Consider the following 11,346-nt stretch of genomic DNA (forward strand, 5'->3'; position numbering starts at 1 on the left):
TCCAGTATTTTCACAATCTCATTCATGCATACTTTTATTCATACTGTGGTAAAAACTAGCTCATAACCTCTCGATTTTACCCTTTTCTCATACTTGGCACGATATCTAACTAACACCTGTTTTCTACAATTTCTGACAAGGCACGATATCTAATTGACATCTGTTGTCAGCAATTTCTGACAACCACTTGGAACCTTAGTCCCCATAGTTCATATACATGCATCTCAAATCAGTATAGAATCAATTCATATCATACGTCACACTTATTTGATCATATATATACATTTCATATAAACTAGTTCCTAAAATATCATTTCTGCTACTATTAAAAGTTTCAAGCATCTGCTACTTTAGTTTTAAGGCAAATAAAGTAGTTTAAGAAATTTGGAGATCATATACCAAAAACCTCATTTTTGCCAAAATCGTAAATTCGTGAAAACCGTAAGAATCGACATTTATACCCGGTAAAACTTTGCAAATAAGCAATCAATAAGCATATATAAATATAAGCTACATATCTTGTGGTTTCTTTTTCTAAAAATAATGATGTAAACAAAACCCTTTTCCCTTTTCCCAAAAACTAAAACACGAGCTTATTGATCCAAAACTACGATACGGAATCCTCAAAACCTAAAATTTGAAGAACAATACTTCAATATTATTCAATCTACTACTGATCTACCGAAACGAAAACAAATTCAGAACCTTACCTCGATTTTAGGGACAATCCTGAAAATCTTCAAAATGACGATCTGATCCGCTATAACTATAGAGTTTCCTCCCCCGATCCACGCAAGAACTTCTGATCGTAGAAACAGACGACGAATCGCGAAGGATCGTAGAGAGAGAGGGAAAACTCACTAGTTCTAGAGAGGGAGAGAGAGCTTTTGGGTTTTCTTACCCCTTAAGCAACCAAAAATGATATTTATAGAGCTTTTGACCGAGTCAAGTTCGTCGACGAAGCAGCCCCTTCATCGACGAACCAGCCACTCAATTCGTGGATGAAGCTCTACCTTCGTCGATGAACCCCATCCATATATTTTTCTTAGTTCACTCAGTATTTCTTCGTCGACAACGCTCTGAATTTCGGCGACGAAGAACTGAAGGGACTTCGTGGATGAACATACTGCCTTTGTCGACAAACCCTACTATAATCCCCCTTTTACCCTTTTCTTATTTATTTTCCTTATTTACGGGTTCGAGTCTCTACATATGGTTTGTGGATAATTTTGGTCTAATCATGTTTGTTATGTCATTTAAATTTGAATGACCAGTTATATTGTTTGTGTGCTTAATTGTTATATTTTTCAAAACCAGTTATATTTTACATGCCATTTTTACTGTTGCCAAAAGGGGGAGAAATAGGCAAAACTAGGTTGTCATTAAATGTTTAACGGTTTAAATTTTCTTTATGCATATTTTCAGGGGGAGCCTTTCTTGGTTGTACCCACTTTTACATAAAGTATTTGTCGTCATAAAAAAGGGGGAGATTGTTGACCTTATGGGTTATATCCTGTTTTGATAATGACAAATACATTGGTATTTAATGTTTGCCGAGTTTGTATACAGGATCAATTAGAAAAATCATATGGTGGCACATAATGACTCAAAGGAAAAATGAAGAACCAAAGTGTTTTAATTGTTGTAATTTATATTCAATTCATTTGGTCTGTAATAGTAATATAGGAAAGGTCTGTAATAAGGAATGCATATCATGCATATAGGAACTAATAAGCTCAAAGACCTTAGAAATACCCTAGGTCCTTGCACTTACACTTAAGTTAGTTCCCATTATCACATATCCTATCAGGGGAAACCATTGAATTGAAAAGGACTTAAGGTATAAAAATTATAGGGTTTCGGGCAACCGAAACTTGGTGTTCAAAACACCTCGGTCGATCGAACCGCGGACTGGTCAAATAGTTGACCTGACTTCGGGCGACCGAACAAAAAAAGACTTCACCGTCGTCGGTCAACCAAATGTATACCCTTACCTTTTCCACCAACTCGACAGCCCAAATGATCACATTCAAAACTGTCTCAGGCTACCAAATATGTAAGTTCAGTAAACTAAAATTGATACCGGGTGATCGAATGGAGGACTTTTGGAAAATCGCCTTGGTTCAGCAAACCAAACCCTTATTTAGGCACCCAAATGTTGAAAAGTTCCTTTTCCTATTGTGCATGTTCAAGCAACTAAACCAAGGGTCAAACGACCAAAACTCTTAGATTGGCTTAAATTTTACAGCGATTAATTAGGGATAAACAGGATTAATTTTCTTAAACGTTTTTAAAACAAATTTAACTATTCCTTGTGTATCCCCAACAGTTAAAATTTAGGTCTTCTCTATATATAGGGGTTCATTTGCTCAGATTAGTAATTGATTAGCACTTTGATTAGCAAAATATCCTCTTTATTTTTTAGAGATATTTTTCCAAATACAAATCCTATACACTCACATACTATCATTCCTTTGTTAAACCAAACTTTGTGAGAATACTTTGAGTGGTTATTCGTCATTCTCATTTGCTAGAAACTCTCATTGTATACATTGTTTGTTTGATTTTGGATTGAGAGTTAAGCATAAATTTTATTTAATAAATCTATTTGTGGGAAAAATCTTGTAGCTAATGAGTCTTTGCATCTTCATTGCAAGACTCATTGAGCTTGTATTTTTGAGTGTGCAAAATTGTTTTCACAAGCTCATTTTTTTTTTTTCAAATATCTCTTGTGCGTGAATATTGAGAAAATATTTTTTAGAGATATTTAGAATACTCTTGGTACAAATCTTTGAAACTCTAAACTGTGATTGAGATTTATATTTATACATAGTTTCAAAGATTAGCTTGTTGATACACTTTTATGCTTGATTGAATATAGACATTACTTTGAGTGTTGACTGCACACATATAGCACTGAGTTTATAGTTCTTACATTATTGGTATGTGTTGATTAATACTAGTACAAATTTGCTTGGTTGAGAAACATATATTTTGTACACATCTTGTATTGTAATTGATTGTATTCCAGGCGTTGGCCTGAAGAGGGAGACTTGCCATGTGACAAGTCCCGAATTGGCTTTGACCCGGTTAAAAAAGTTAGGTGCACCATCCTGGTAAGGTGTTGTAAATGGTGTCGCTCCACCCGTTAAGTGAACCGTAGTGGAAACCCTCTTACTTGTGAGCTCAAGGTGTGGACGTAAGCAGTATTGGCCGAACTCCGATAACATTTCTTGTGCCTACTTTTAATTTCTGCAATTTAAAGTTTAGCACTTGAATGTTTGTGATTTATTATTTTAAATGATTGGATTTATAATTGTATAGATAGACCCCAGGTTGTATATACTGCTACTGGATCGTTATACTTAGGCATAAATTTTTAAATATCCAATTCACCCTCCTCCCCTCCTAGTAATACATCAATTCCAACAGATACAGATTTTGGTTGTATTTTTGGGTTATGTTTTTATTTATTTTTAGATGAATATATATGGATACTGGATGTTGAAAAATTTTTTGGGCTGTTTATATAGAACTCTGGTATATTATTGAGGATGTTTATTTGTTTTTTCGCTGCATGATTGAGGTTATGGTATCGGACACAAGTGATTGGATTACATCACACCTCGGGCCCCACTTGGCAGGTTTGAGGCGTGACAGTTAGGGTTTCAGTAGTTCACAGTAGTACAGTAGAGAGGGATTAGGAGGATTAGGGTTTCAAGTGGAAGAGCTAGGATTTCAGTGGGATTCAAAGGAGAGTTAGGTTTTCGGTGGTTTGCAAGATTAGAGAGAGAGAGAGAGATAGTAGTGGGGAAATGGCAAAAGCCAATGTTTTTAGCATTTATATGATCTACCTAGCAATTACTAGAGCGCGACACGTGGCGCTCCATCATCCATTCATTTAGCGCCTCACGTGGCCTTACCTTAGCCATCCGATCTGTTTTTCCTAGTGACGAACACGATCGTGCCACGTCGGCAATCCGAGTCAACTTTGACCGCTCCACCCAATGGCCTACACGTGGCGTAGTGACATCATCGTGACATCGCTCATTACAGGCTTAATGAAAGGATTATATTTATATATTTACCGGCCACGTGTCCTCACTCGGAGATGACACGTAGCCTAAACCAATCGACCCTGTCTGGTCCTCTGCGAACCGGTTGACCAATTGAACCGATCTTAGATTGGAATTTTGTATTTTATTATTTATTTTCTTTGTAGTTTTATTTATTTAAAAATGTGGGGAAAATAGGGAAAATTTTTTTAAAAAATCAAGAAAATTAGGAAAAATTTTGAAAAATATTTTCGAGGTCAGAAAATTGTTTTTGCACACTTATCATCTAGAAAAATAGAAAATAATTCCCAAACTCTCCCAGAAAAATTTGGAAAATATTATTTAATATCTAGAAAAATTCTATAAATGTTCGAAATAAATTTGAGAGTTATTTTCATAAAATATTTTCTCGATTTTTAGTTCCCTATGATTTCAAAAAGAGGGCATGAACTTTTTAAGCTTCACGTGCCCTAGTTTTGAGGGACATATTATTATAAGTATACTATGTAAAAAAATTGTGAATACTTATGTGATTTATTAGTGTTTTGTAATTGTTCAAAGGGTGTAAAATAAAAGGCTATTAAATTTAATTTGGGATAATCTTTAATTAATTAGATACCGTTCATAGAACGGGTGTGTAGAGGATGCTAGTACCCTCCCCTCACATAACCGAACTCCTAATCCCGATCATGGTAACGCTGATCGATTCTACCCTTAATTGGGTGGTAATCTCGTGTTCTAACCACACTCCAAAAGGTTAATAACGACTCTATCGCCCCATTTTTCCCAAAAATCTTATATTATTTTTCATTCGCCCACCCCGAGGCACTCTCGCTCCTGGGGCGTCGTGACAGTCATGTAATACATGTTTCAGATATTTCATCCCATAATAGGATTTTAATAAGGTTGCTATTGCAACAACACAAAACTTCCTCTCGATGATGCACTGCTCTACTACACTATGATTGATCGCTTAACTCTTAAAAAGGCACGATATCTTAAAATTTTATTTACAAAGAAATTATTTATTGAAAAAAAAAAAAAACATGGAGATGCATGACAAGTGCACCCCTAGGTGCCTAAGGTGTCAAATTCCAATGGGAAGGAGCACACCTTTGCTCATTTAAAATAGTGGCTTTCTTTATTGAATCAAACTCAAATATATTACTTTTATCTATTGAACTTTCTTCAGGTGATCTCGAATCACAAGAAAAGGATTTCAGCCATTTACAAATTAATCTTATTTCATTTAGTAAAAATCATACTTTTTTTAGGATATTTGAAGTTAGTAGCATCCTATATACCAAAAACAACTCATAATACCATCTTTATTAGGGAGGTCGTAATTTTACAAAGTATGTTAGTTTTTTTAATGATAGTATAGTGTGAGGCTAAAGTTAACTGGCATTTCTATTTATTGATCCTTCACTCAGAACTAGGGTGAGCAAACGATTGGTTTAGGGAAATTCGGTTAATTAACCGAATTAACCAAAAATTTTGGTTATTGATTTCCATTAACCGAACCAACCAAATAAAGGATGTTAACCGAACCTCGCCCGACCAAATTACCTGTTTGGGTAATTCGATTAACCAAATTTAATCGAAATTATTAAAAATTAATTATTAAAACCAGAATATAATTATAAATTTTTTACCAATTCTGCAACACACTGTCATGCCCTCAGCTCCCTCGATCTCCCTCCGTCCTACAGCGGCTTAAGTCCATCAACCTCTACAGTTACAGATCCTAGGAGCCCACCCCACTCCCCTCCATCATCAAATCGATGTCGAAAGTCATCGAATCAGCATCAGAAGTCATCGAAGCCTCGAAACCAGAGGCCGACGTAAACGATATCGAGGAGGGAGAAGAAGAACGACAACAAACCATAGACGAGGTTTATGGGATGATACAAGGCCGCTGCGTTAGCAGGGTGAAGTCTGACACCCGGCCGACATCTAACGAATCCCAGGTGAGGCTGTCGCAGAAGCTGAAGAAGTCGGTGTTCACGCATTTCAAGAAGAGTGACGTCGTTGAGAGCCTCCGGCTGGCCACCATGAGGGAGGGGAAGGCTAGAGCAATGGAGCATTATGGGGAGGCGAACAACGGGGTCGACGCCAGGGCTGATGATTTCATCAGCAGGTTCAGGCAACAGTTACGTGGCTTTTCCTTTCAATAATCAGCAGCTGCTAGCAGCCAGCAGGGGTGTATATTAATTTATGTTTGAAATTTAATTAATTATTAAATCGGTTAATCGAATTTATATTCGCTATTCACCGAACCAAAACCCGATTCACCGAATTTTGGTGAAATCCAACCGAACCAACCGAACCGGTTTTTTTACCCAAACCAAACCGACCAATTTTGGTTGATTAAATCGGTTAATTCGGATTTTCTCGAATTATGCTCACCTCTACTCAGAACATCTTAATGAGCTTTTCCAAACCCAACCCCCTCCTAAGTACACTACATGATGTGATTATTTGATAGATTAAAAAACTATTTTTTTTGAAAAAAAATTAGAGATTTCATGTTATTGAGTATTATGATTTTTCCACTTAAAAAATCAAAAGTTACTTTTTAAAAAATTTCCTTTTTCTTAAATACCCATGATGTGATGATAGGATTATGTGGCGTAGATGTATATAAAGTTTAACTCGTAAAAAAAAGTATACACAACTACCAAATTAAACTTTGTAATATAGTAGATACACATATTAAATAAGTTATTATGAAATTCACATGGAAAAAGACTTAATCACAAGTTGGTTTATCCATCTAATTAATAAAATACTTTATCTTATACGGGAGAATAAATTCAATTATCATGTACTACCACCACATAAGTACAATATATATCATCACACTACTTTCAAGATGCACTATTTCTCAAATATATATATATATATATATATATAAAAGACCCTTATACAAGAATGCATGGTTCAATGACATGACTACTCCAAAAAATCACTATATTGAGTACATATTCTAGGTAGCAAGAGATAGGATAGTCAGCAGAGAGAATATCCTTTCCTTGCATATCTACCAAGAGATGCACGAGACAGGACAAACAAAACCCAGAGTATCCCTCTTAGCTACAATCACACAATAAATTAATGGATATGAGAGTAGGTGCAAAAGCAGAGGCTCTCAACTAACCATGCAATTTAATTGATAGCCAAAACCAAATGAGCGATCACATAAAAAATGGAAGATATCTAAAGATGGACATGGCCCTATGGCTCTCTCTCTCTCTGGGTTATTCTCCTTGTGTAGTTCTTAATTAATTAAAACTTTCTTTAGCCCTTTATCCTGGCAGTCATAATCACTTCTCTATGGGCAAGAAATTCTTATATTCTCATCCCCAAGTCATGAGAAATGGCATCTTGGGTGAGGAAGCTTTTTTTTGTTTTTTTTTGGTCCTCAATGAGGGAGGATCTGCCTCGGCTAGAGGGGCATGTTTGTGAATTCAGCGTGATGATTTTCTTTTAATTCTTGTATATCAGCAACTGGGTGATGTTACAAGATTCGAACCCCGACGAATAAGATATGTTATCTAGTGAATGCACACTAAAAAACAAAATCCAATTAAAACTATCCTTATTTAGAATGCAAGAGTCCATTCTAAATATTCATATATGAGAGTCACTTTATACGTGTCAAATCCATTTTCATAGTTTTTCTATTATTTGGACTTCTGTAATAGCTACTTGGCCCAATGACCTATAACCTAGGACTAGTATTTGTTTAGAAAATTTATTGCAGAAAATGTGACATATAATCACAGCTATCATATTATGTTTTGATTTTAACTTAGTTAATGATATTATTCAAGCCCTTTTAAATCAACAACTCAAAACGAGTCGAGCATGGACTATAATGTTCAATGATACCAATCGAGTATAGACAATAAGTGTATAACTATCTTCATTTTTTATTGTTATTAATATATACAAAGACAGATCAGCCGGAGAATGGATCGATTATTTGAGAGGGGCTAAAAATGCACAAACCCCAGATAAAGGTTTCAGAAATCAGATTGGATTACATATTCTGAATACTAATTAAGCAGAGTAAGAGTAAATTTAATTATTATTATTATTATTATTATTATTGGTTTGCTTAATCCATAATTCTCTTGGTGACCAGAGAGAGAGAGATTGATGGCAGAGGAATAGGATTCTGTTTGACAATTGTTGAGAGAGGGAACACCTTTCCCAGCACTGCAAAGAAATGGGCAGTGGGCATTCATGCAGCCCAAGTTTTTAAAAAATTCTGGTATTTTGGACCACCATATTCTGTATAATAAATATTCAACCATATAAACTAATTGTTATTATGATTTTTTTTATAATGTCTTTACGATTAGGAATATGTGCCTACCTTCTCTTGGTCTAAATTATACAACTGAAGATTATTCACCTCTTATCTCTTAAGTTACTTAAAACTTTCGCAACGAAAATCACGATCTTTCACTATTTAAATGTCTATTCTTTGAGAAAGTGGGATGTGGAAATGCTTGTAAGTTGTAAAGGTTGGTACCAAAAGAAAAATTAACTTAATTTGCAGATCAAATGGATTTTGGGAGCCACTAATTCAATATGACAGCTAGTTCCATTAGAAGAGAAGAAGAAAGTAACAAAGCATTGACATGACTAATCAATCAAATTGGCATTTAGCCAAATTGCTATGAGAGTTAAGTTTCATATTTCTTTGTAAGAATTCCTTCATGGTTTTATACTAAGAAGTTCCATATGTGCTTTTCACACTTAACAATCAGATTGATTAGTAATCTTACTTTTTTTTTAAAAAAAAAAATGTTTTTTCTCCCCAAATATTATGTTCATTATTTTAATCCTCAATAATGCCATGATTTGTTAGGAAAGAAAAAAAAAATAAAAAAACAAGTTTTTTCAATTCGTTTTGCTTCTTTATTTTGGAAAGATACATTTTAAAAAGAAAGAGGATAATTTTTTATTTCCATCAATTCCCTTTCATCCCTCAACTTTACCTTACACTCACACCAAACCCAATATGGGTTTCTTCACACACTTTAGAACTTCCCTTCCTCCCTTTTTCTTCCCTTTCTCTTTCTTTCCTGCCAAACAGCTCGGAATATTTCTTGGTCAACAAACAACCCAACCTGAGTCCATGCAGGCAGGGGCAGCAGCAAGAGCAAGCTTAATTCATTGCAAGATGATTAAATGAAAGTACCAAGCAGAAGTGGAAGAGAGCTATGATCATGTAAAACCCAAAAAAGAAAAAGCTTTTTTGGAAGCTAAGGGCAGTGAACTGACGATGAGAGAGAAAGCAGCCCATGGCCCAACGGGGTTCAATTCACTTGGCCAATTAGGCACCTTATGAACTAAATGACATTGAAAGAAAGGAGCTAGCCAGGAAGGCACAGCATTGAAATGTAACAATTCAGTGTTGGTACTAGATGTAGCATGAATTGACTCTGGTTAATATAAAAAATCATAATCATAATAATAGAGATCTGAACATGTATGCATCCGCAAGGAAAATGGTCTGTCAACTGTACTTTGATTGTTCCAGAATCTAAGTCCACATTGCATGTGCATAGGCTTTCAATTTCTTGGGCCTTTTCTTTATTTCCTGCCCCACACCTGAAACCCCACTGATTTTACAACATTTAACGCTCTGTGTAAAAGTCAAAAAATGTTTTTTTTTTTAAAAAAGAAAGAAAAATATAAAGGAATTCTCGTTTTTATGTTTGGTTATCGAGAAAAGTAAGAGATAAAATAAAAAATATATCAAATTAATGAACAAAAATTTTTATTTTGCATATCATTAATATTTAATTTTTCTTAATTTTTAGTCATATAAAAACACACTTTCATTTTAATATAATTTAATATAGAAGAAAAATATAAGGGAAAATAAGAAAAAAAATTTATTTTCCTTTATATTTTCCTTCTCTATTAAATACTATCAAAAATCAAAAAATTTTATTTTAATATAACTAAAAATTAATGATATGTAAAATTAAATTTTTGTTCATATATTTAGTATTTTTTTTTTTTTTTACTTTTCTCGATAACCAAATAGAAAAATGTAGACTCCTTGATATTTTTCTTTCTTTTCCCTAATATTTTTTTCGAATTCCAAACGGAGCCTAAAGGAAGATTTCTTTTTGGAAAATGCATTGAGGTTGTGTTTGGGAACTGGGTTTTAAGTATTGAATTTGAGTTTCTATGATGTGGACAAAATTATACATAAATTTTGTATTATTTTTTACCTGTTCGCATGAATCTAAATTCATGATTTAAGTATAAGAATTTATTAATAATTTTAAAAAGGGCTCCTTTAGTGTACCAAATATAACCATAGCTACGGCTAACTGTAGTTTGCTAGTACATTAATTATTCCGTCACAATAAATATGGTCTAAAACTTTACTTGCTATTGCGTGAACCTATATACCTATTTCCTTTAGAGCAAACATGGTCAAAAACTTTTAACATTTGCTAATGGATCAACCTATAAACCTATTTCCTTTACAATAAACATGGTAAAAAACTTTTAACAACATTTGCTAATGCATCAACCCAACATCAATTTCCTTCACAATAAATATGGTCTAAATCTTTAAACATTGTTGTTCTAAATTTTATTTTAAAGAAAAATAGGTCAACGAGGCGCATTAGATGTGTGTTTTCCAGCGCACTTGGTTTCTTTAAGCTTATCCTTCTTATCTTTACTACTATACATTAAATAAAAATTATACTTACTTTCACTACTTTCACGCAACTATCGATGATCTTTTTAATGTCTGACTAATTCGAATTGTGGAGGAGTCGTTCTTTCATTTTTTTTCATCCTCTTTCAAATAAGTAGGTTTCAGATTTGATTTTCTAACCAATAATAGGTACTACTCATCTCATTCTTTTAGGAGCATTCATAGCATTCAAAAAAAAAAGGTCAATCGGTGATCTTGCTTCACCTCCCATGAATGAGCTTCAAATACGGTAACTATGAAAAATGATCTTGTCAAAATAATATTTTAATTTATTAGACAATTTTTACTATATTTAAGTTGTAGCTTAATAAGATAATTTTGGGTGTTATCCCAACTCAAAAAGACAAGCTCGCTACAAATCTCTAAAGGAAAAGCTACTAAATTGTACAATGGGGTAAGTTTAAACAAATTTATCCTTTCAAATTATAATATTGCAATATCATTGCTTTTTTTTTTTTTTTTAAATTTAACTAGAGGAGATGTAAATGATGAATCCTCATTCCTCAAATATAAAGAGAGGATGATTCAATT

The 11,346-nt window shown here is 33.8% G+C and overlaps 1 protein-coding gene across 1 annotated transcript; it reads left to right on the forward strand.

Moving 5' to 3' along the window:
• Positions 1 to 5,839: 5,839 nt before the first annotated feature.
• LOC131143999 (uncharacterized) lies at positions 5,840 to 6,232 on the forward strand. Its single transcript, XM_058092345.1, has one exon. The coding sequence runs from the start codon at positions 5,840 to 5,842 to the stop codon at positions 6,230 to 6,232; it is 393 nt and encodes a 130-aa protein (XP_057948328.1).
• Positions 6,233 to 11,346: the final 5,114 nt, after the last annotated feature.

This window comes from Malania oleifera, chromosome 12 (assembly GCF_029873635.1).
Source record: "Malania oleifera isolate guangnan ecotype guangnan chromosome 12, ASM2987363v1, whole genome shotgun sequence".
In the NCBI taxonomy this organism is placed as follows: Eukaryota; Viridiplantae; Streptophyta; class Magnoliopsida; order Santalales; family Ximeniaceae; genus Malania; species Malania oleifera.

Coding starts and splice junctions, on each gene's coding strand:
- LOC131143999 (XM_058092345.1), top strand. CDS start 5,840: ATGTCGAAAGTCATCGAATCAGCATCAGAAGTCATCGAAGCCTCGAAA.